Source organism: Corvus hawaiiensis, chromosome 19, assembly GCF_020740725.1.
Source record: "Corvus hawaiiensis isolate bCorHaw1 chromosome 19, bCorHaw1.pri.cur, whole genome shotgun sequence".
Taxonomy (NCBI): domain Eukaryota; kingdom Metazoa; phylum Chordata; class Aves; order Passeriformes; family Corvidae; genus Corvus; species Corvus hawaiiensis.
The window spans coordinates 11935825-11957839 of NC_063231.1; the positions used below are offsets into that span (position 1 = coordinate 11935825).

The 22015-nt window shown below is 61.8% G+C and overlaps 2 protein-coding genes across 6 annotated transcripts in view; one reads left to right on the plus strand and one right to left on the minus strand.

The window, feature by feature from the left end:
• NTN1 (netrin 1) overlaps positions 1–1741 on the minus strand; it is an 87909-nt gene extending 86168 nt beyond the window's left edge. The window contains exon 1 of the mRNA XM_048323956.1: positions 482–1741. Within this exon, the coding sequence (XP_048179913.1) occupies positions 482–1505 (1024 nt within the window). The 5' untranslated portion in view covers positions 1506–1741. The remainder of the gene's footprint in view (positions 1–481) is intronic.
• A 14794-nt stretch (positions 1742–16535) lies between these two features.
• Positions 16536–22015, plus strand: part of PIK3R5 (phosphoinositide-3-kinase regulatory subunit 5) — a 50156-nt gene continuing 44676 nt past the window's right edge. For 2 of the 5 annotated variants that reach the window (XM_048323904.1, XM_048323913.1), the window contains exon 1: positions 16536–16617. The gene's annotated coding sequence lies outside the window, so the exon portion shown is untranslated. Of the gene's footprint in view, positions 16618–17467; positions 17698–18764; positions 19015–22015 lie in introns of those variants that run through there. The other 3 variants (XM_048323905.1, XM_048323910.1, XM_048323911.1) reach the window with 3 other exon arrangements.

Below are 22015 nucleotides of genomic sequence, written 5' to 3' on the forward strand. Positions count from 1 at the left end.
CTCCGGTGTCCCCCGTCCCACGCCTCCGCTGCTCTCGGCATACCCTGCCCAAATTCCTGTGCCCTGCCCGGTGCTCCCAGGTTCCCCGTGCCCGCTGGAGGTGCCTCGGTGTTGTCACCACCGCGTTCCCGGGTACCTCAGCGTCCCCTGCCTTGAGCTGCCGGGCGCCTCGGTGTCCCATCCCGTGCGCTCCCGAGTGCCTTCACATCCCTGCTCCGCGCTCCGGGGGCCCCTCGGTGTGCCTTCCTCTGCCCCACGCTCTCCGGTACCTCAGTGTCCTCCTCCTGTCCCGTTCTCCATCTCCCTGGGTGTCCCTGAACGGCTCCCCGTGTCTCTGGATGTCCCCGTGCCTTTCGCTGCCGTTCCCCGCGGCTCCTTCGCTCTGCCCTCCCTCTGTCTGCCCCTCCGGGGACCTCCGCGCCCTGTCCCCGTCCCTCTCCCCGCCCGTACCGGCGTGTCCGCGCCCGCGGCCGGGACTCACCCACACACTCGTTGGCCTCCCGGGCCGTCGCTCGCTGCCAGGGCCGGTCGTAGTGGAAGGGCTTGCAGCGGTCGCACTCGGGGCCGGCCGTGTTGTGCTTGCAGTCGCACACCAAGCTGTCGTCGCGGTCCCGGACGCAGCGGGACGCGTGCCCGTTGCACTTGCAGCGCCCGCCGACCTGCAAGTCGGACACGGCGTAGAAGTAGGAGTCGCGGGCCAGCTCGGAGTCGTCCTCGCTCTCGTCGCCGAAGGTGTGCAGGCGGCTGAAGGTCACCCTGATGTCGGTGGCCGTCACCCAGTCCTGCAGCACGGGCGAGTTGTCGAAGTCGTGGGCGGTGGGGCGGCCGTCCAGGGTGCTGAAGGCGATGAGGCCGCCGGAGAGGGGCCGCACGTCGGTGTGCGAGTCGGTGCACACCGCCTCCTGCTCGTTCTGCTTCGTGATGGCGGCGCGGCTCGGCTTGTTGTACATCTTGCGGCACTGCGTGGAGTAGAACTGGAAAGGCACCCAGGTCTTGCCGTAGTCCATGGACTTGTGGATGGCCATGGACTCGGGGCGCGGCGAGCAGAACTGCAGGCTGACGTAGGTCACCTCGAATTTCTTGCCGAGGGAGAGGGTGAGCGTGACGTTGTGGGGATACTGGACGTAGCTGTCGGACTGCCAGCAGGTCAGGTTGTGCGGGTTGTTGAGGTCGGTGAGGAAGGAGGGCGGGTGGGCGCGCTTGGGGTCGGAGGCGTTGCAGAGGTGGCAGGTGCGGACCTGCTCCTCGCCCTTCTCCGTCACCACGCAGTACCGCGACGGCGGCTTCCCGCAGGTGCTGGACACCTTCACCTCCTTCCCGAAGGCCGAGTTGACGAAGTCGGGGATGCAGCGGCGGGGCAGCCCGTGCTCGTCGTAGCAGGGGTCGGGCTGGGCGGTCTGCACGGCGAACATGCTCACGCCGTGGTAGCCGCCGCGCAGGGGCTGCGCCAGCCACGCCGCCGCCAGCAGCAGGGCCAGCGGCGCCTCCGCTCCCCTCCGCGGCATCCTGCGCGACCTCCGCGCGGCGTGGGGACAGCGGGGAGGGGGACACGGGGCAGACCGGGGAGCCGCCGCTCGACCGCGCCGCTCCGCGGGGCACCTCGGCCGGGGACGCGGTGCGGCGGCTCAGGGAGCCCGGAGCATCGCCTGCCCCGCGGCCAGCCCCGCGGAGAAAGGGGAGACCGCGACGGCGGCGGCACCACAAAAGTGGGGCTGGCGGCGGGGCTGGGTCCCGCCTGCCTCCCGCCCCGGCCCTCGCACGGAGAATGACTGGCGGTCCCAGCCCCCGCCGCGTTTGAGGTCATGCTAAAGGAGTGACATCGCGCTCAAGGAACAGAACAACGACATCCACTGGCGGCTCAGCCAGAGACGCGCACAGGCCTCGGGGAGGGCGGGGGGGGGGGGATGGGAGTGGGACGGAGCCCGCCTCGACACCGCGGTGATGGGCGCCAGCTCCGCCGCGGGGCTCCCGAGCCGCCCCGAGGAGCCGGGAAAGGGCCCTTCTCCTGCCGCCCGCCCCTCCGTGCCCCCGACGGGGCTGCGGGAGCCCGGGCCTCCTGCGCCCAGCAGCTGGGGATGCTCCGTGGGCGTGGAGCGGGAAGGGGGGAGAAGCGGCCGGGAAGAGCCCCACGCCCACCTGTGGGGACGCCGGGGGGGATCAGGATGGGGACGTCTCCCACCTGGTCACTGCTGGCCTACCGGGCCACCGGGCCCGACAGGGACTGGCCCCCTCAGCTGGATCGGAAGGGGCACCGGCCCGAGCGGGCTCCCACAGCCTTCGCCCCTGGGACAGAAAACCCGGTGCCGGGGAAGTTTCATTGGGGGGAATCACGACACGGGAACTCCCGGGCCCGGAGACCCTCGGCAGGTTGTTTTAGGGGGCTGTTCTCGGTGAAGAGGGGCGGTGTGCCTACCACAGCCCCGGGACAGACCAGGCACAAGGGGCTCCGCGGCGCCTCTTGCCTCCCCCCACCTCGCTGTGCAGTTTGTCGGCTCTCCCGTTAAGGGGAGGAAGGGGTTAAAGGGCGGCACTTGTCCCGCACCGGGCCGTGGCCCAGCCCCGCTCTCCCCTTCCCACCCGCCCAGCAGACCCCCAGTGCCGAGGGGCCGCCCCCGATGGCCGCTTCCCCTCGGATCCGCTCCGGCTCCGCTCTTCCCGCTGTGATCCCGGCCGGGGACTCAGCCCGGGGGAACGGTACCGACATCCCGGAGAGACGGTCCCGGTAGTGAGCGGAGAGTTTCCCTCCCTCGGCTCCCGGCCGCCCTGCTCGCCCCCCTTCCCTCCCTCTTTGATTAAAAGGGCACTTTTATTTTTCCAACGGAGGTGCCCTCTCTCGGAGCGCTGCCCACGCCGTGTCACTCAAGCGGCCGGGCCCTGGCACGGCGGCGCGGTCCCCTCCCCGGAGAGCCTCGGCGAGGCGGCCCGAGGGGACGGGGGCTGCCCGGGCAGCGGCGAGCCCCAGGCCGGCCTCCGCCCCCTCCCCTCCGCCCGCCCCTCTCCCGGCTTTGAATTCCTTGCCACCGAGCTGAATAAAAGTGGTTGTTGTAAATTGAATTAGTGCCTGATTAATCTGCTCCCGGGCCTGCTAGCCCAGCGGGGCGTCTTTGGCAATGCAACCGCCTTCCCTGCAGGGCAGCGGGGCTCCGCAGCCTCCCTGCCCCCAACGCTCCCCCCGGACCCCCCCAGCCGCCCCCCCAGCCCCGCCGCTCCCGGGATTTGTTAACTCTTCCCCGGGAAACAGCCCCTCCGTCCCGCTCCCGGCGCCCTCCATTGCCGGGGCAACGGGGGGTGTGGATGGGGATGAAGCCGGCCCGGGATTGGGGGATCCGGTCCCGCTGGTCCCACCCGAGCCACACAGGGAGTCGGCCGCAGCCCGGCACACCCGGGACACTCACGGACAGTCCCGGGTTACCCCAGCCCCGGAGAAGGTTTTATCCCCACTCCTGAATTGCGGCCCTATTTGCAGAATTGGGGTGGGGGTGTGTGCTCCCATCCAGCTCCGGGAGGGTACCTCAAGGAGGGAGCGGGACAACTTAGACTAAACTGTTCTGGACCGTGGGGGCCAGGCCGGGACAGAGGCTGCGGGAGCCCGGGCCAAGGAGCGGCTCTGCAGACGATGGAAATGGGAATCCCCAGCCGGGAGCCCCAAGTTCGGGCCCCCAGGCCCCTCCAGATGCCTGCTACGAGCATCTCCGCTCGTCGTTTGTGATCCCCCGCTTCACTCGCCCGGCGCTTTTCCTTCGGCCACGCGTGTCCGGGACCAGCTCTCGCCGCGGGCTCCCTGTCCGCCCGTGTCCGGGCCGTGCCGGGGCTGCGGAGGGACTGGGGGACGGCTCCTCTGCCCGGGGGGGACACGCGGAGCCGGCTCGGGGCGCAGCAGGTGCCGCTGTGAGGACCCTCGTTCCTCCGGGAAAGATGAGGGTTTGACTCCGGTTGCTCCGGACGCCCCTGGACCCTCTCGCCGACCCGCGAGTGCCTCCGGTGCGCCGGGCAAGGCTGAAATTTCAGCGTTTCTTTAAAACCCGTGAGGGTTTTTAAAGGTCGCCCTCGGCACCTCAAAGCCCGCACGGTCCTTCACCGCCTCACAGCAAAAATTGGGGTGAATCTAAGGAAACCTGGCCCCTCTGAACTCCCCCGCAAAGCCGAGGTACTGCCTAATCCCATTAGCAGGGTGTTAATTTAACAACCTCCCGGCGCTGCCGAGCGCGGAGCTCCGCGCTGCCTGCCGGCGTTCCCGGGCTGCGGCTCTCGCCTCTCTCCTGCCCTTCTCGCTGCGTTTATTCGGTATTTCACAACCCCCGGGGTTTGTAATGGCTCTTGCGGTCATTAACGTGATTTACGGAGGCTTTCTCCTCTAATTACCTCGCCCTCGAGCTATTACATGCATGTAAGCAGCTCCGCGGGGACCGAGGCGCAGCTCGGCGGGCCCGGGCCCGAGTCTGCCGGGCCCTTCCGGGGAAGGGGCCCGGGGCCGTGCCGGGAGGATGAAACGGGGCGATGCTCGGGGCAGCAAGCCGTGCCCGCCACGGATGGCCCCTCACTTCGGATTTGATTTTCCTATCATGAAGCACCAGCCAGCCCCGGCCCTGTTCTGGCTCGGGAGGGGACGGATCCTTGCCGAAGTCAGCCCCGCTGAGACGCCGAAGCATCTCCGGTACCTGCACGGGGGCCGGAGCATCGCTGGTACCAGCAGCGGAGCATCTCCGGTGCCTACACCGGGAACGGAGCATCTGCGGGATCTCCAATAGCGCACTGGGAACGGAGCATCTCCGGTACCTACACCGGGAACGGAGCACGGCTGAGACCACCCCGGAGCATCTCCGGTACCTACACCGGGAACGGAGCACCGCTGGGATCACCCCGGAGCATCTCCGGTACCTACACCGGGAACGGAGCACGGCTGGGACCACCCCGGAGCATCTCCGGTCCCCCCGGTCCCTGCCCGGGAGCGCGGCCGGCCCACGTGCGGGCCCAGGGGCTGAGCGGCGGCGGGGCACGGCTGGGCCGGGGCAGCGCGGAGCGTCCCCGTTCCCTCGCGTTTGGCCCGGGAGAAGCCCCGGGGACGGAGAGCCGAGAAGGGCTTTATTTCAGCCGCACCGGGGGCAGCGGGAAAGGCGGCCCCGGAGCTCGGAGCTGTTTTAAAAGTCAAATGGCTTCGGGTGCCGGAGCTCGTCCTCCTCCCCGGGAACAATGCGCTGCTCCTCGCCCACCTCCCCCTGCACCGCCCGGGCTTGGAGAAGGGAGGGGGAAAGCCCGAGCGGCTCTTCTCCTCCTCGGCTCTCGGGGGGCCGTTCCCCGGCGGGACCAGGAGCGACTGGAAAAGCAGAGAAGACCCGGGTTGAAATAATCAGGAGCGATTTATTCCCCTGGAGTGACAGTTCTTTTGAGCAGTTGCCGAATGGCAGTTTCTGTCTTTCAGAAAGCTTTTCTTCCAGATTCTGTTCAGATTAGGCTGGGGAGATGAATGAGGCCATTATCCAGCCCAGTAGCTATTCTGAAATGCCAAATTAATTACCAAGGGCTAAATCAAGGCGATGGGGGCTGGAGGGGAGAGGGGGGCGGCGGTTTGAGGTGTGAAAATATCTCCGCGATCTTTTAAACACGGGCACGGCGGGCGGCCCGGGCTGCTCCCCCCAAATCCCCCAAACTTCGCTCCGCAAGCGCGGGGGCAGCGGCGGCCGGAGCCGGGCGGAGAGAGCGAGGAGACCCCGCGGGGTCCCGCTCCGGCTCCCCTGCCCCGACTCCGGCACGACCCCGCTGCTGCCGCATCTCTCACCTCCGGCGGGGCCGCCGGGCACCGCGGGGCTCCGGGCGGGGCTGAACCGGGGCCGCAGCCGCAGCCGAGGCCGCTTGTGCCGCTCACGGGTCCGTCGGCCCCTCCGGGCACTCCCCGTCACCTCCCTGCTCCCCATCCCAGGGGTTCTCCATCACCTGTGCGCGGGTCCCGGAGCGCAGGGAGGAGGAGCAGCCCCGCTGCCCCCAGACCCGTTTGCAGCCGCGACGCCGCGGAGCGAGCCCGGGGCATTCCCGAACTCCCTCAGCTCTGAAGGGCCGGCTCGGGGATGCGAAAATGATCAGCCGGTGGCTTCCTTGCGATGAGAGAGGGAAGGGGGAGGGCGAGGGGTTGTGCAGGGATGCTAATCCATAACTTGGCTCGCGTTGCCTGGCTTGGAGGGTCGTAGGAACGCTGCGGGGAAAAGGGAGAAAGACAGGTCCCAAGGGAATTCGGGAAGAAGGCACCGCTGGCTCTTCCCGGACTGATGTCTCTCTGCCAGCAGAGATCACAACATTTGCACATGACATTTAATCCTCCACCCTCAGGCACTGTGGCCCCCGGCAGGCAGTTATTGTTATTATTGTCGCTCTAATATTTACGCTTTGCTCCCAAACAAGTGTAGTTTCCCCGATCGCTTTGTAGCTCCGTGGCCCCTAATCCAGTTTTCCCCTCAGCTCCCAGGAGACCACACCTCTGGCTCCTCTATTCACGGAGAAAAAAAAAATGAACGAATTTTACATAAAAAAGTAACCGTTTAGGGACCGGCGGGTCAAGGCCGACTATCAGTTTGGGATGGGGGAGAGCTGGACATGAGGCTGGTGCTGAATCCCCTGCAAATGCCCACGGTCAGTGAGGGACATCCCGGCTCAGCCTGGGCAGCAGCGACAGCAGAGCCAGGCAAGACTTTTCCTTGCACTAGACAGTCCTTGCAAACGAGGAATAAGCGACGAGGAGATTTCCCAGGGGCTGAGAAGTGGGCTGGAGAAGGAATCAAGCCTTTAATGTAAATTGGCCATGGCTGGCAGAGACCACTGAACACTGGGCTATTCAGCATCTCTGTGAACCTCTAATGATCAGCTCGGTTTTCAATTATACACCCACAATTGCCACCAAGTGAGATAAGCCTCCGGAATACTATATTTTCTCTTGCAAAATGTTTTCTTAAGGGCAGGCAGGCTGGGAAGCTCAGTGAGTAATATTTGATTTATTTTCAGCAGAGCTGCAGGACACCCAGCAGCCAGGAGAGCTCCCGGCTGGCCCAAACAGGAGCCAGAAGGGCTCAGGCACTCCCAGGGACTCGCAGGTGGATTCAGCCGCTGCAGCACTGCGGATCCCAGATATTCCCTGGAAAACAGGGGCGCTCCTGGATGCTGAAGTTGTCAAACCCTTTGATTTGTTTGTGTGCCGCCCTGCAGAAACGATGGCTTCGTTTGGATGGGTGCAGATGGAGCACAACAAAAATGAGGCAGCTCAGGCTGGGAAACGCCGCCGTGTGCGGGACACGCTGCCGAGGTACCATCCAGGGAAAAGCGGGTTTTGTATGGCACAGTCCAGGAACCCACACAGACCCTCCAGACCCCAGCTCCTCCTGCACCCCACGCAAGGCTACCCTACATTTTCAAGCTATTTCCAAGTCAAAATGACTTTTCTGAGCAATACATTCCAGGGATGAGACAAGGGGGCTTGGTGACCTCGCAACAACGTTCTGAGCTCCAGAGGAAAAAACTCCCCGAGCTGGGAGCTCGGGCCACTGGGAATGCCCAGGCACAGCTGGAGAGAGCTCCCTGCACTGGATTGTTGGAGGCCTGGCAGGACCCCCCGCACTGATGGGGGGAATATCCCTGTGTTTCTGTATCCCGTGTTTCTGTAACCCCAATTTCAGGGATCTGGAGGACTCTGCTGCCAGGCTGAGGTGTGGGAGATGTGGGGTGAAGGAAACAGGTTTGGGTTTGGAGGAGGCAGATTCCTTTATAAACATTGCTGTGGATCTGTGTGGAGAGGAGGGGAGTGGGACATCCAGTTTATTCACTAAAATGTTTAATTCAGAGAGACTTCACCGAGTGTTTGGTGCCACTCCGCAGATCTTATTTTTAGATGATCAAAGCACCCACCTGGATCTCAGGGGACCTGAAGCAACTCCACCCATCACAACGGCTTCCTACTCCACTGTTTTTAGGACTATTCTCTTTAGATTGAGTCTTTCTGGGTCTGACTGACAGAGGGACACCGGAGCAATTCACAAATCCCCACCCCCCATGGCCTAAGAGCCATTAAGGCTTTTGGGGATTCGGAGTGAGCATCCCCACCCCAAAGCACCCAGCTTTGACCCCGCACCGCATTTTGCACAGGGGTTTGGTGTCGCCACTCCGGCTGCCCCTTCACTCCCCCCCAGTACCGCCTGGCAGCAGCTCGAGGGAGTCCTGGGCACTGTGAGCTGCTCCTTTGGCAGCAAACCAGCCTTGACTGAGAATCATCCACACCTGGGCCCTGCCGGGGGAGGATAACAGCAAACAAAGCCTTTTCCTTTTGATTTGAGCCCAGTATTACTCAGAGAAAATCGATCTCTTCATTCACTGCCTTGAGCCGCTTTAGCAAAATCTGAGCAGCAATTCCAGCACAAGAGTTCTGGAGCTGAGGGAATGTGAATGGAGAGGACCAGACTTGTCCCGAGTGAAGAGAGATCAGGCAGGACATGGAACCGCAGCTGTGCTAAGGGCAGGAGCAGTGCAGTGAGCAGTGCACCACGGTCCTTCAAAATAACAAATATTCCCTTAAAATAATTAATTTGAGCAGGGACAATTCCTCATCTACATGACAGAATTGTTTCTGGGCACAGTGAACACTACAGGTATCACTCCAGTGTGGGAGTTTCTCTGGCTCTGGCATAAGAAACTGGCCCGTGCAGAGATTTTCTGCCTCGACAGAGACTGTTTGGGAGAACCCAGGATCGCAGTTTTCCACGGGACCTGTGGAAGGTCGTGGAGCTGAAACCCTGATCTTAGTGGGAATGTTCCTCCCCGCTGAATCAGAACACAGCTGTGAAAAGCAATTCAATCTCCTTAATCTGGTGTAAGGTAAAGATGGAACCTGGGCTGGGCTTCCAGGGGACAGGGAGGGAGTGTGGCAGAGGCCAGGCCAGGGCAGGCAGGGCTGGATGGATTTCAGCTACCTTAGGAGCAGGATTATCGAAACATGGATCCCGAGAGCCTCTGGATTCCCAGCTCTCAGTAACTCCCTTTGCCAGATAATTAACTCTTCTCCAGCATTCCCTCTGCAGTGACAAGTGGGCTCGTGGGACTGAGCTCTGATTGCAGCTGGGGCAGTCCTGGGGCAGGCTCTGCTTCAGCGCTGCAGATGAAGGGGGTGTTTTGCTGCTTTCTTTGTTTAGAAGTAATAAAAAAAATATATATATATTCCAGAAAGCATCCTGTTCCCTGAGGGAAGGAGTGGGGGATTGGTAGGGATTGAGCCAGCGAGGCTGGGGCAGGGCACAGAGGGTCAAGCAACAGCCCCATCCGGGCTTCAGGCTTGTGTCTTCCTTAGGGGAAGTGTCCTCTGGATATCAGACAGGGCACGGTGCGTGCTGGGGCCTTCCTGGCCCCCCAAAATCACGGGAGGCCGCCAAGAGGGTGCTGGGAGCGAGCCCTGGCCCAGCCCCGTGCAGAGCCCTGGCATCTCTCAGGACGAGTTTTCCAGGACCTCACCCAGGGCGCTGCACAGCGCTCGGGCTCCTGTTGGCAGCCATCCTAACCTAATTATAATTAAGGATGTATTAAGCCGGGATGAAGTGGCCTTCGAGTGGCTCGAACCTGCTAATGGGGGGCTTGGGGAGAGGCAGCGGGAGCAGCTCCGGCCGGGCACTGCGGCGCCCTGGGAGCCCGGACGGGGCTTTGGGGATGGGCCACAGCTCCACAGGACGGACCTTCCCGTGCCTCCCCCGGGGCACAGAGCCCTCATCCCGCCCCATCCCAGGGCTGGGTTCATGCAGAGCCCCTCTGCCGGTGCCAGGCTGAGCTCCTGGGCTTTATCTCGGCGCTGTGTCCGCACTTCCAGCCCTCAGCAGCGACGTTAACCGGCGTGGTGCCCATGCCAGGCCAGAGGGCACGGGTGGATCTGAGCGGGCAGAGCCCAAAGCCCCGGCACTGCCCTCCCTGCACATCACCCTGCGTGCTGGGGGGGCCGCACCATCCCCAACCCAGCCGGGCCCGCCTGCCCCGCTGCCGCCGGCGGGCACGGCCCCGGCCCCCGCGGCGCTGGAGCGGCTGCGGAGCGCTCGTTTGCCGAGCCGAATTCCTCGCTGTCGACTGCTGCTCAGCGGCACCGCCGCCTGCCTGGAAACCGATCCCGCCGCGCGCGCCCCGGCGTGCCCGAGCCCCGGGAATGCCGGAGGAGAGCGCATGGGAAGCACGGAGGGGAGGGGTTTGAGGCGCTGGTGGGAGAAAGCGAATGGACAACTCCGGGCCAGCCTCAGTTTCCCCAGATACTGAGCCGAGAATGATGCTCGCACCCTTGGCAAAGCTCTTTGGTGTCCGTGGTAGGAAAGGCAGCTGTGAACTTCAGCCAGGGGTGGCTGCAGGTCTCATCCCTGCTCCCGATGCCTCAGGCACCAGGGGGAGGAGAGGGTAAAACTCTCTTTTCTGTCCCTTCCCTCTGTGGCTCCAGTAACCCCCTGCTGTTTTTCAGTGTCCATCCTGTGCTAGAGAAAAGCAGAATCGTTCTCCTAGCACAGCGCCTGCTTGGGATTCTGCTGGATCCTCATCTCCACATCCCGCCTGTCCCGGACACCCCGATGGATGCACACAGACCCTGCCCATCGGAATTCCAGCTGCAAACACCTCCCATCCATCAAACGCTGCTCCAGGACCTCGCTGCCCACAGCACTGCCCCCTCACACAGCTGCCTTGGTCATTTGGTGGCATCGTGAAGTGTGTGGTGACAGAAGCAGTAAAATGTCACTGCTGTGAGGGTTAATGCGGGGCGTGAGCTGTTCCTGGGGCACCCAAAATGCACAGACAGCTCTGAGACCTGGAGATACCTGTGACACATCCACCCTGCTGGCCTCTGATAAACCAGAGGGCTGGGGTTATAATAATCTGCTTTAAACACCCCAATTTGCAGATTTAAACCTGGACCCGCTGGTGGCACCCAGAGACTTTGCTGAGCACGGTGTGTCTTCACTACAAATGCGAATTAAAGCATCAGGAGGAAACTGGCCACTAGGAATGGGGCAAAATGGATTGAGGTTTAAGGGATTATGGACAGCAGAGGGCCTGGGGGTGCCTCCTGCCCGGAGGAGTCCTGGATTTGCTGTGGTCCTCACTCAGAACTCCCCGTGCCCACCTGGGCACCTCCCCTTGCCCTGCCCGCTCTCCTGCCCCCAAAGGAGGACTGAGGATGGGCTGCTCCAGCCCGGCTCTGTCCTGCTTCCAGCCTCTTCTCGTTGGGTTGGGTGACATCTCTGTCCCATTTTTCCCATTTACTCGAGGGTAAGACAAACCCTGCCCGCAAACCCCATTTTCTCCTCCCGGCAGGTCTGGGCACATCATTCCGATGCCTGCAGAGGTCATGGAGTTTGTCACCTGGATAAGGTGCAGGGCAAGTGTCCCTGCCGCAGTTCAGCTTATCCCAAGGTGCATCTGCAGTGGATTTGCACGGGGTGATTACTTTTATTTAAAACAAGCAGGGAATAAAAGGAAATTCACGGAAAGAAACCATCCATGGGAGCTCACCCTGAGGCCCTGCTGCCATCTGCTGGGGTCCCTGCGCCGAGCCCGCTGCGCCAGCCCGGGACGGGGACGGGGACGGGGATGGGGATGGGGAGTGTCCGGGGGGAGGGACCCCTCCGGGGGGCTGGAAGGGGAGGGGATCCCCGTCCTTGTTTTTCTGGATTTGGCCCTCTCCTGCTGCAGCCTCATTTGGGAGCAAAACCTCCGGAGAGGCCAAACAGCCCCAAGTGTCCCAGCCGAGGATCTGGGCTGTCCCTTGCTCCTCTGGGCTGTTCTTTGCTGAAGTATTTCAGCCCCTGGATTTGGGAAGGCAGAGCCCAGCTCCTGAGGGGTTGCAGGACCCTGTGGTTTCTACTCAGATTTTCAGAATTACGCCTGATTTACACCTTGTCCATCATAAAATGTGCATCCAAAAGTGGAGGGGCAATGGCAATGACAGGGGTGGGACTCGGCTGGGCGGTGCTGCCTCGGTGCCCTCGTGGCCGTGCCGGCTGACAGGGCTGTGACCCGGGGAAGGAGCACAAACTGCAGCTGCTCTGGGCTCACAGCACCCTTGGAACGCTGCCACCTCCACCCCTGGATGTGTGGCCGCCCAGGGATGTGTCCAGCTGTCCAGCAAAGCACAGGCTCAGGGCGCAGCCAGCTCCAGGGATTGCCCAGGTTTATTCAGTCCCATCAGGACCTGGAATGAGCCCTGGTTATGGACACATCTTTACCTGGCAGTGCCCAGAGCGAGCTCCCGAATCCAGGTTTGGTTTCTGAGGGTTCACCGGGAGCTGTGGCGCTTTGGGGAGTGGAAGGTGCTGCTGGCTCTGGAGGCTCACAGTGGCCAGGACAGAGGGCTGAGGGTCACGGCGGTCACAGATACCACGGAACCCGCGGAATTTCAGCACCCTCACATCGTCCCTCCCCCGGGATGACCCAGGGAGGCTGCCAGAGGCAGAGCAGTTCCTGGGAAGTGTTTTCCGGGGATTCACTGCCCAGCTGGTACCCAGGGCCGGCTGAGCCGCACCCCCGGCGGATGCTGAGCCCTCCCCATCAGTGCAGTTCTCCGGCAGGACACAGGGTGGAAACCTCAGCCCACGGGAAAGCCGCTCCCAGCCCGGCTCTTCCCAGCGCTCTGCCCCTTCCCGGGGCCGCCTGCGCTCCTCGTGGTCCCGGAGGATGATCCGGACAGGAATCCCCTGCTGTCAGGGCAGGGAGCTCTGAAAAGTGAGGAAAGGGTGTTCCAGCTTCGGCTGAATCCCGCCCGGAGCCGGTGGAGAGCGAAGAGCTGGGAATGCCGCAGCCCCAGACCAGTGCAGATCAGACGCGTCTGCCGAAAGTGCGGCAGCTCTGGAGCCCTCCCAGCCCAGAACTGGCTGGAAAACCTTTGACACCTCAACAGATCGGGTCATGTAAAGTTTCATTGTCACCTCCTCCATGGGAGGTGGAAGGGCAGCGTCAGGTCTGCCCGCAGCGAGGTCTCTGCCCCAGTTTCATTTCTCAAGGGCTGCAGCAGAGTCTGTCAGGATCCTCTGAGCTTGCCCTGAGAAATGAAAAACACAACTTGTGGGGAAAACCAGAGAGAAGAAGGTTCCCTTTTCAGTGACGCTGCTTCCCCTTCCCTCCGAGGGACAGGCGGTGGGGAGAGGCTGCAGAGCTGCTCTGCGGGGCTGGGATGCTCCGATACTGTGGGAACTCAGGGAGAGGGAGGGAATGGGCTCACCTGGAGCCTGCGCAGCCCCAGCAGCAGCAGCAGCCTCGGGGGCTGCGTGAGGCCAGGGTCAGCCATCCCAAAGCTGTGCAAACCCTCAGTCTGGGCACGAGCAGCAGCACCCCAGGGAGACATGCCGGCTGCGCTCTGCAGAGCCTGGCCTGAGTGTACAGCTGCTGACTTCATGGCATTTTGGGGGGGTGAGCTGCTCGATTCCCACTGTGGGGCTGGGTTGGGGTTGCTGTGTCAGGGAGTGTGTCTGGGTGTGGAGCAGACAGGAATGGGAATGAGACCGTGATGAACTAAACTTCACTGTAAGGTGAACTTCGGTGTCCAAGGCCAGGTTGGAGGGACTTGGAGCAACCTTTTCAGTTAAAGGTGTCCCTTCCCCACGGGGGCAGGGGCTTGGGACAAGGTGATCTTTAAGGTCCTTTCCAACCCAACCCATTTTTTGACTCTACAAATCCGTAATGCTGTGAACTTCTGAGCACCTCTTTGAATTCAGGGTAAGTCCCATTTTTCAGCAGCCACCCAAGAGGTGCCTTTGTGCTGATTTGGAGGAAAAGGAGTCAAAGTAGAAGCCAAGGAAAGGAGATTTGTGTTTGTGAGTTGCCATTCCTGGGAACGCAGGATTTGATTGCTGTCACAGGACACGTTCACAGCTGCCTCCCCCAGCCACCCCTTTGCATACGTGGGAAATATGATTTGCTTGGAGATGCTCTCTACGGAGATCCCTTTCCAGCACCACAGGGGCTTTGTGCACAGATTGCTCTGCTCCCAGCCAAGGCTTCCCATGAGTTGCTTTGGAGTTGCTTGTGGAAAAATGACTTTTATAGTTAATGGCTTGCTCTCTATCCCTGCACTGGCTGTTGAGCATCCCTGGAGCAGAGGTGGTGTCCCTTGGGCACTGGAAGCAGGGATGTGGCCGGATCTCTGAATTTGCACCGATGTGGCTGTTTCTGTGCAGTGGGCTGGAACTCACACTTTGATATTTGGGTGTTTTTCCCTTGCCCCATCAGCTGTGAGGGACAAAGCAGCTCAGGTGAGCACAGAGGAAGAGCAGTGCTCCCAGCCCAGCATCCCTGGCGTGCAGCTGCTCCCCTGGCACAGGGAGCTGCCCCCAGGTCAGTGTTTCACCTCCTGTGCCCTGGGGTGTTCACAGAGAACCCAAAGGTCTAAACGAGCTCATCAGAGCACACCCTCAGCTTTCTCCTCCTGCTGGGGCTGGTCGGCAGCTCCAGGGGCAGGAACTGAGCTGGGATGTGCCGGAGCTGCCGGTGCTCCGTGGCCCTGCTCCAGCTGCAGCTCCAGCAGCTTCGGCATCGCTGTTGGTGTCACCACAGCCACACTTGATGCAACTCCTCCTCGTGGGTGGGAGCCACCGGGGATGCCATTCCTGCTCTCTGTGTGACCCCTAAAAGCCACCTGTGGCCCCTAAAAGCCACCTCCCGCTGCCTGCTGTCACCTTGGTGTGGCACCGGCATCCCCAGGATCCCCTGAACTCAGACCAGCTGAGCAATAAGGAGGAGCACAGCTCCCTGCTCCAGGAGCTCCCAGGAACATGCTGGTGTCGACATCCCTTGGAGGTGCCCCTGCTCCAGAGCCCTTTCCCCGAGCTGGCTGTGTCAGCCTGGTGGCCCCACGCTGCTGTTTGTCACTGCTGCAGCCCTGGCACGGCCCCTCCCTGCCCTCCTCCGCTTCCTTCCGCCACCACGAGCCCCCCCAGCCCATGTTTGGTAACTTCCTCAGCTGCTCCAGGCCCCCAGGAGCACAACAAGGAGCTCCTAGTGCCTCAGACAGGGAGGGAGGGGGACAGGAGGGGACACACTGCAGCCCCAGCAGCCAGAGGAGTTTGGCCTCCGCAGCTTTGGCCGTTCAGACACCTCCCAGTTCCTCCAGTTCAGGGATCTGCCTGAAAAGCTGGGTCTGAAATGAGGAGGTGGGAATGGGGCAGAAGGGGTGGGAAAGATCAGATTAGCATCCCAGGTTGGCATCTGGCGAAGAGCTCCGGCCAAGAGGAGCTGGGACACAAAGCTGCCCCGAGCACTCGGCTGTTTCCCAGGGCAGCGCCTTGGGGCAGGTGGCACCGTGACATCGACACCAGACCTTCCCTGTCCGGCTATTTTTGCTGCCTCAGGATTTCTGCTGAACTGCTGGTGGCCGCTCAGCTGGTGAAGGCCGAGCCCATGTCCCCCTGCAGGGGTTTCACCTGGCACAGGTGACACAGGCACCCGGGGCTCTCGTCCCACGCGCTTTGCACAGCGGGCGTTTGTCTCTATGGGTCGCCAATGAAAGGGGATTTCGGCTCTGACTGGGTTTGCTTTTTTTAAAATTCACTGGAATTTCACTGCAGAACCCACAGCTATTTTGGCCCCCGAGCAGGTTTCGAGTCTCGGAGCCGCAGTGGCAGCGGTCACTCTCTTCAGCAAACCAAAATCCGCAGAGAAACCTGCTCAGATTCCTGCCCCTGCCCACAGCACCAGCTGGGCAGGATCCGGCCACAAGCCCCGTGAGCAGGCGGGCCCGGGGACAGGTGTGGGCTAGAAATCGAGATGCGACGGGCCTTTGCTCAGGAGCAGCCGTGAAGGCAACAGGAAAGGCCACTCCCAGGTGCCACCAGAACAGTCACCGGCAGCACGTCCCCAGCCTGGTGCCACCAGTGTGGGCTTGGCACTGTCACGGAGGGACTGAGGGTTTGCCCAGCAAAGGTGAGGTACAGGGCAGTGCAGGGAGGGAAGGAAAACAAACTCACATCATGCACAGGCTGAAGGAACAGAGAGAGGGAGGGAGGAACGGAGAGGTAGATGGCTGGAGGGAAGGATGGATGGATGGATGGATGGATGGATGGATGGGTGGATGGATGGATGGATGGATGGATGGAAGGATGGATGGCAGGTGAAGGTGGAAAAGTGGAAAAGGTGCATGGATAGATGAAAAGAAGGAGAGATTGATGGAGGGAAGGGCAGATGGATGAAGAGCAGGATGGTGGACGAATGCATGGATGGGTGGGGGGCAGAATGGCAGGAGCAAGGGATAGATGGAGGGGTGGGTGAATGGAAGAGTGAAGGGCGGAAGAGAAAGTGGTGGTGGTGTCAGGATGGATGGATCCATGGATGGATGGACGAGGGGATAACCAGTTGGGTGACCGGCAGGGTGGGAGCAGCGAGGGAGTAAGAGAGGGATGGCTGTACGAAGGGAGGGAAGGCCTGAGGGCCGGCTGGGCGGAGGAAGCGGGGGGCAGGTGCCGGGGCAAGGCCGGGGCGGGGCGGGCCGCGCACATGTGCGGGGCGGACCCGCCGCCAGCCCCGCCCGCCCGGTGCCGCCGGTGCCGCCCGGCGCGGAGCGCAGCCCAGCCCGGCGACAGCCCGGCGGGGCCGGCCGAGGATGGGCACGGAGCCCCGGCGGCAGCCGCCCCGCAGGTGGGAGAGCCGGGAGGACCGTGCGGCAGGGGAGGGGGGCCGTGCACACACTGTGACCGGGGCGGGGGGGGACCGTGCGGGCACTGAGCCCGGGGTAACCGGGGCGGGGGGCTCCGTGCACCCCGTGCACGTGTAGGTAGAGCGGGGGTTTCCTTGTCTTCCCGGGGTGTCCGTGTAAGCCGTGGGTTGGGGCGTTGGTGCCCAGGGCACCGCCGTGCCCGGAGGGGGCTGTGTCCTTCGCGGGGGGCTCGCTGTAAATGGGGTAACAAGGAGGGGGACAGAAACCGGTGTAATGCGGGGGTCCCACGTAGCTGGGGGCTTCCTCTTAAGCCCACCAGCGGGGTGTCACTACCCGGGGGCGGGGGTTTCCCTCGCACCTTTGGAAGGGGCCCCCGCACCGCGTCTCCCTCGGGGTGCCCTTGCAGCCCAGGGCGGTCCGTGCCTGGCCAGGAGGAGCCGGTGTCACCCCGCGGGCGGGGACGGCCCGGCTGTTGTGACTCATTTCGGGACTCTGTGTTTGTTTTCCTCCGCGCGGCCCCACGGAGCTGCTGCTCGGGGCCAGGTGTGGGGCTGTGCCCGCCCCAGGGGACCACCCTGCCGTGGCGGGGTCCCCGGGAAGTCCCGGGGGCTCTCCAGTCCCCGTCTGGAGTTTTGGCAGGGCTGCCGGCAGCGTGGCAGTGACTCACGCGGGTCACTGCAGCAGCAGCCCTGCCCCGAAGGGACCCAAAGGTCACAAGTCGCCTGTTGCTCCCTCAGCTGGGTCTCCGCAGCCCGAGGGAGCTGAGGTGCAGACCCAGGGAAGGCTCTGCTTTGGCAACAGGATGTGGTTTGGGATGTGACAAGCTCAGCAGCGTCACCCCTCCAAGCACCGGGGGCTGGACACGCACCAGCCCCGAGCTGTCCCCGCGCTGCCTCTTGCAGCAGCCCGTGCTGATCGTCGGGCCTGCCAAGGAGCATCTTCCATCAGGTGCTTCTGTGGCCTCCCCGTGTCGCCAGCGTCACCCAGTCAGTGCCCAGCCTGGCCTCGGGCCACGCTCCCTCCCGCACCGGCCTCCCAGAGGATGTTGAGCTGCTTTGGAGGTGAGAGCCCTGAGGGAGGAAAAGGCTCTGCTGATTCAAATCGCTAACGAAAGCGGGAGAAAAGAGCTTTCAGCCCTTTGTTGTCATGTTTGTGACAATCTGGTTGCTGTCACCCAGCGCCGTTAGCTTTGCTAGGGGCTGGTTTCGGGGCTGTGCTGCTCCCGCTGCAGCGAAACTGCTCGGGCAGCTGCAGGCTGGTGCTGCTCCTGCTGCTTGCCCTGATGCTGAACAGCTGCAATTTATTTCGTTTTCCCATTTAGATCAATTTTCTAAATCTTGGTTTGGTGTAAAATCCAGGGGTATGCAGGATGTCGAGGCTTTAATTTTCCTGGGTGTCAGAAAGGTCTGGTTTTGTGTTCGGGCTTTTTTCTCTTGTTCAAAGCACGAACTCGGATGGAGTTGCAAAGTGTTTCCGAAACCTGGTTGCAAAGTGGTTTGGAGCTCTGGGTGCTGCTCAGATTAGAGCTCAAATGCAGAAAGGTGAGAAGATAACAGAGCCCGGCTGTGGTGGTGGCAGCGGTTCCATCCCTCAGTCACGGTGACTGCGTGAGGCCGGAGGGCTCGGGTGATGCTGGGGATGCTCCACGGGTTTCTGAAGGAAGCAGCTGCGCAGCGGGGATGTGAGCGCGGTCCGAGGGCAGCTGCAGCCTCGCGGTGTGGTCCTGCTGAATTGAAGTGGGGGGAGCTCAGTGCTCTGCTCTCCCTGGCTCTGTGTGGCCACCCCTGTCCTGCTGCCGGCAGTTCTGCAGCCTGCTCAGGGCAGAGGAAAGGGGATGAGAAGTGTTGGGGGTGCTTATACAGAGGGAGAAAGGGGAGTTCTGGTGTGCGTTGGTTGGGTGAGGGGCAGCCCCACATCTCTGGGGCTGTAGGATGGTGCCGCTGCCTTTTCCCTCCTCCCCATGGAGATCAGGGCATCCAGCCGGGACAGAAACCAAACAAAACTGGCCCCGCGTGCCTTTTTGCTGAATGTGGAAATGAAGATGTGGATTTTGCACTAAGAAAGAAGAACTGAGTGCAGTGGGAGGTGCTGGCAGAGAGGAGCAGCGGCTGCTCCAGCGGGATGAGCGCTGGCAGGGCGAGCTGCCCGTGCTGCAGCAGCCCCAGGGCTGAGGGATGCCAACTTCAGCGCTCTGGCTCTGCTGGGGACCAGGGACACCCCAGCGTGGCATGGGGACCTTGCCATGTTGCAGCTCACCCTGGAGGAGTTTCAACTTCTCTTTTCGGGGTGCACGCTGAGCACGGCGGGGCTGCCCATTTTTGCATTATTATCCTGCAAGTGGAAGGTTGTGCCTGAGGGTGTCAGGGGAAAGTGCTCAGGTGAGTCCCCCAGGTGGTTTCGAGCAGTGAGAAGCTCCTTTTGTGTCTGAGCTCTGCTCCCAGCAGCGGTTTGAACTTCCAGGTGGGAGGATGAGGTTGTTATGCAAGCTCTGTCCCCCAACTCCGTGGGCATTGTACTGCCGCCCGGCAGGTCTCCCTCATTGCAGCTCTCTGCACTGCTGGTTCGGGCTGGAAATGTCCTTCCTTGGAGGATGCAATCCGGGCTCCGCGGCTGCAGCTCTTTTCCTCCTCTCTCCAAGACTTCCTTCCGCTTTCCTCAGAGCCTCAGGACCCCCCATCCTTGCCCTGTCTCTCATGTCGGGTGTGAGGACAGGGTCCTACCCATCGAAAGCCATCACCGGGGGCTCCAGGTGACCTCTGCGCCCACCTGGTGTTGGGTCCGGGCTGTTTGGTGACGGGGGTGTGATCCAGTGATATTCCCGGGGACCCAGAGAGCAGCTCCCTGTGCCGCAGCCCGGAGGGGCGGACAGGACCTGTCACCAGTGCTCCCTGCTGGCACCGAGCCCCGTCCGCGGCCTCCTGGGTGGGAGCCCGGGGAGCGGCCGCAGCCCCCGAGCGCCTTTCCCAGCACGGAGACCAAACCCCGCCGTTCCCGTCCTTCTGATCGGTCTTTGGCCGCCAATTAGCACGACGTGAGAACTTGTCTCCCTGCTGACGCGCCCGTGTGACTCCTCAGATGCTTTAATTGCGGTGTTTTCGGCGGCCGGGTGCAATGAAATGTTAATTGTTGTGATTGTGCGCCGGGCGGGAACTGAGAGATGCAGCTCTTTGGCGAAGCCTAATTAGGAAATAGGGACACTGTTGGGAATGGCTCTGCGATGTGATTTTCCTAATGAAAGCCACTGAATAGGCAGCCTTGTCATGAAGAACAGCCTCGCAAGGGCACTGCCAATTGCTCTTCTCTAGTGTTAATTTTGTATTTCCTCCCCATTGTTTCTAATACCCTCTTGGAAAAGCTTGGAGATAAAATGCTTTATTTCCTTGCGCCTCGTATCCTGTTTGGCAAGCGGCGATTGGAGCATGTGCATCTGGAATACATGAGAGGCCAGGCAGGAGCTCCTTCAGACTTGTTCATCTCTGATTTCAAGCTCTGCCACTGGAAAAAAAAATAAAATAAAGCAACTTCAGCTTGCGGCTGATGGGCTCCCTGGCGGCTGGCGCAGCGGGAGTGCTCGGCCGGGATGGCAGATGTGCGGCTGGAAGGGAGCTGGGTTGTGGAGCCGGAGCAGAGCGATGCTCCGGGAGCGTGGTTTGGGTGGGAGCAGCGCGGGGGGTTTGGAGTTTGGAGTTCCACCTCAGCCGTGTTCCCCTCACTGTGTTGAACCTGCAGGGGCTGAAAGCTCGCCCAGGTTCAGTCTCCGGCTGGTAAAGCCGAGCCTGGAGGCCGGACCTGCCGGGGCAGCTGTGGCTCAGCGCTCCCACCTGGGCTGCCCCTTCCCGGAACGGGGCTGGAGCCCTCGGGGTGCCCGGGCACGGCTCCGGGGCTGCCTCCCCACCTGTGCCGGGCAGGGAAAAGCTCCGCGCGTGTTTTCAGCCAGCAGATGCGAGCGTGAGCCGCTGGCTGAGTTAAAAGGGGAGTAGGAAAGCGCTCCCTGGCTGGCTGGGGTGGTGCCGTGGCGCTGTGACAATCACCAGTGACAATCATCACTGACAATTATCAATGACTCTGGGTGCCGCAGGGGCACTGTTTGTATTTGTAAGAGACGCGGCTGGGCCTTGGCTTCCCCTCAAATGCTCTCTTTCATTGCTCAAAATCCCCCCAGTGCTTGGGCTGAGAGCAGCTTGGGTGCTCCCAAAACGCTGCCGGTGCTTATTTTGGGGTGGGCTGAAGCAGAAGCGAGCAGGGCTGGCATGAGCAGCCCATGTCATGGGCACGGAGGACACGGGGCACCGTTCCCGGTCACGCCGCTCGCGGCTGCCCGACGCTGCTTTGTCTGAGCAGGAAGAGCTCGGCTTCGCCCCGATCTTGTGACTGCCCCAAGCAGCTGCCGGGGGAGGGAATTTTTCATGGTTGTATCCTGCGTCGGAAGGTTTGCGGGCCGCTTCGGGAGGTTTTCGCTCCCGTGTGTGCCCGTTCCAGCGCAGCGCTGCGGGGACGGGGCACGGCTGCTGCGTGCACGCTTTGGGAGAGGCGCCGCTGCCCTGAGCCTGCAGAAGTGTTTTCCATCCCTTCCACGAAGGCCCATTCTTTGTTGTCTCAAATTAGGATGAAACGCTTCCCCTTTCAGCTGCTTCCCCCATCGCTCTGTGGCTATTTAAACCCCCAGCCCAGAGGCTTCTCGGCAAACAAGCTCCCATCCTTTCAGGTGGCATTTCCCTTTTCTCATTGTTTCTGGCAGTCTGTACATGTGAAACTCCACAAATGGTTCTTCATTCTCGGTGTCTTTGTGTTGATAGAGCTCGTAAATGGGCACACACCGAGTGTGCAGCTGCCCGGGGGAGTCACAGCATCTCTCAGGTGTGGAGGCTTTGCAGTGGGACTCAGGGAATTCCAGCCCGGGAGAGATCCCTGCTGCTCTTCATCCAGCTGTGGGAATCCTGCCTGAGGCTTCCCTGGATCAATTAGCTGGGTTGCAATCAAAGCCAGCGAGGTCAGTGTTCCCAGAGGGCTGCTCATTAACTGGAAATTGTCCATAGGTCGATCTGGTCTCGATGCCAGGGTGTGCTAATCCCTTAGGGAGCTCCAGGGTGAGGAGGAACGGTTGCAAATCCACTTTTATGGCACAGAGAACACCCAGAGCCTGGGAACCCCGTGGCCCTGAGCTGCCAGATCCCGGTGCTGGGTTTAGAAGTGATGGAGGATAGCGAGTGTTAAACAGCATCCCCTGCTCCATGTGGGCTCCAACCAGAGCATCACCATGAGGGGATGTTTTAGGATGAAGGGAACAGCCTCTGGAAATTGAGTTTTTACAGTCACTGTCAGCTCAGCTCCCAGGAGTGTGGCTGGGATGAAGGACTGCTCCTTTTGGGATAAAGGCTC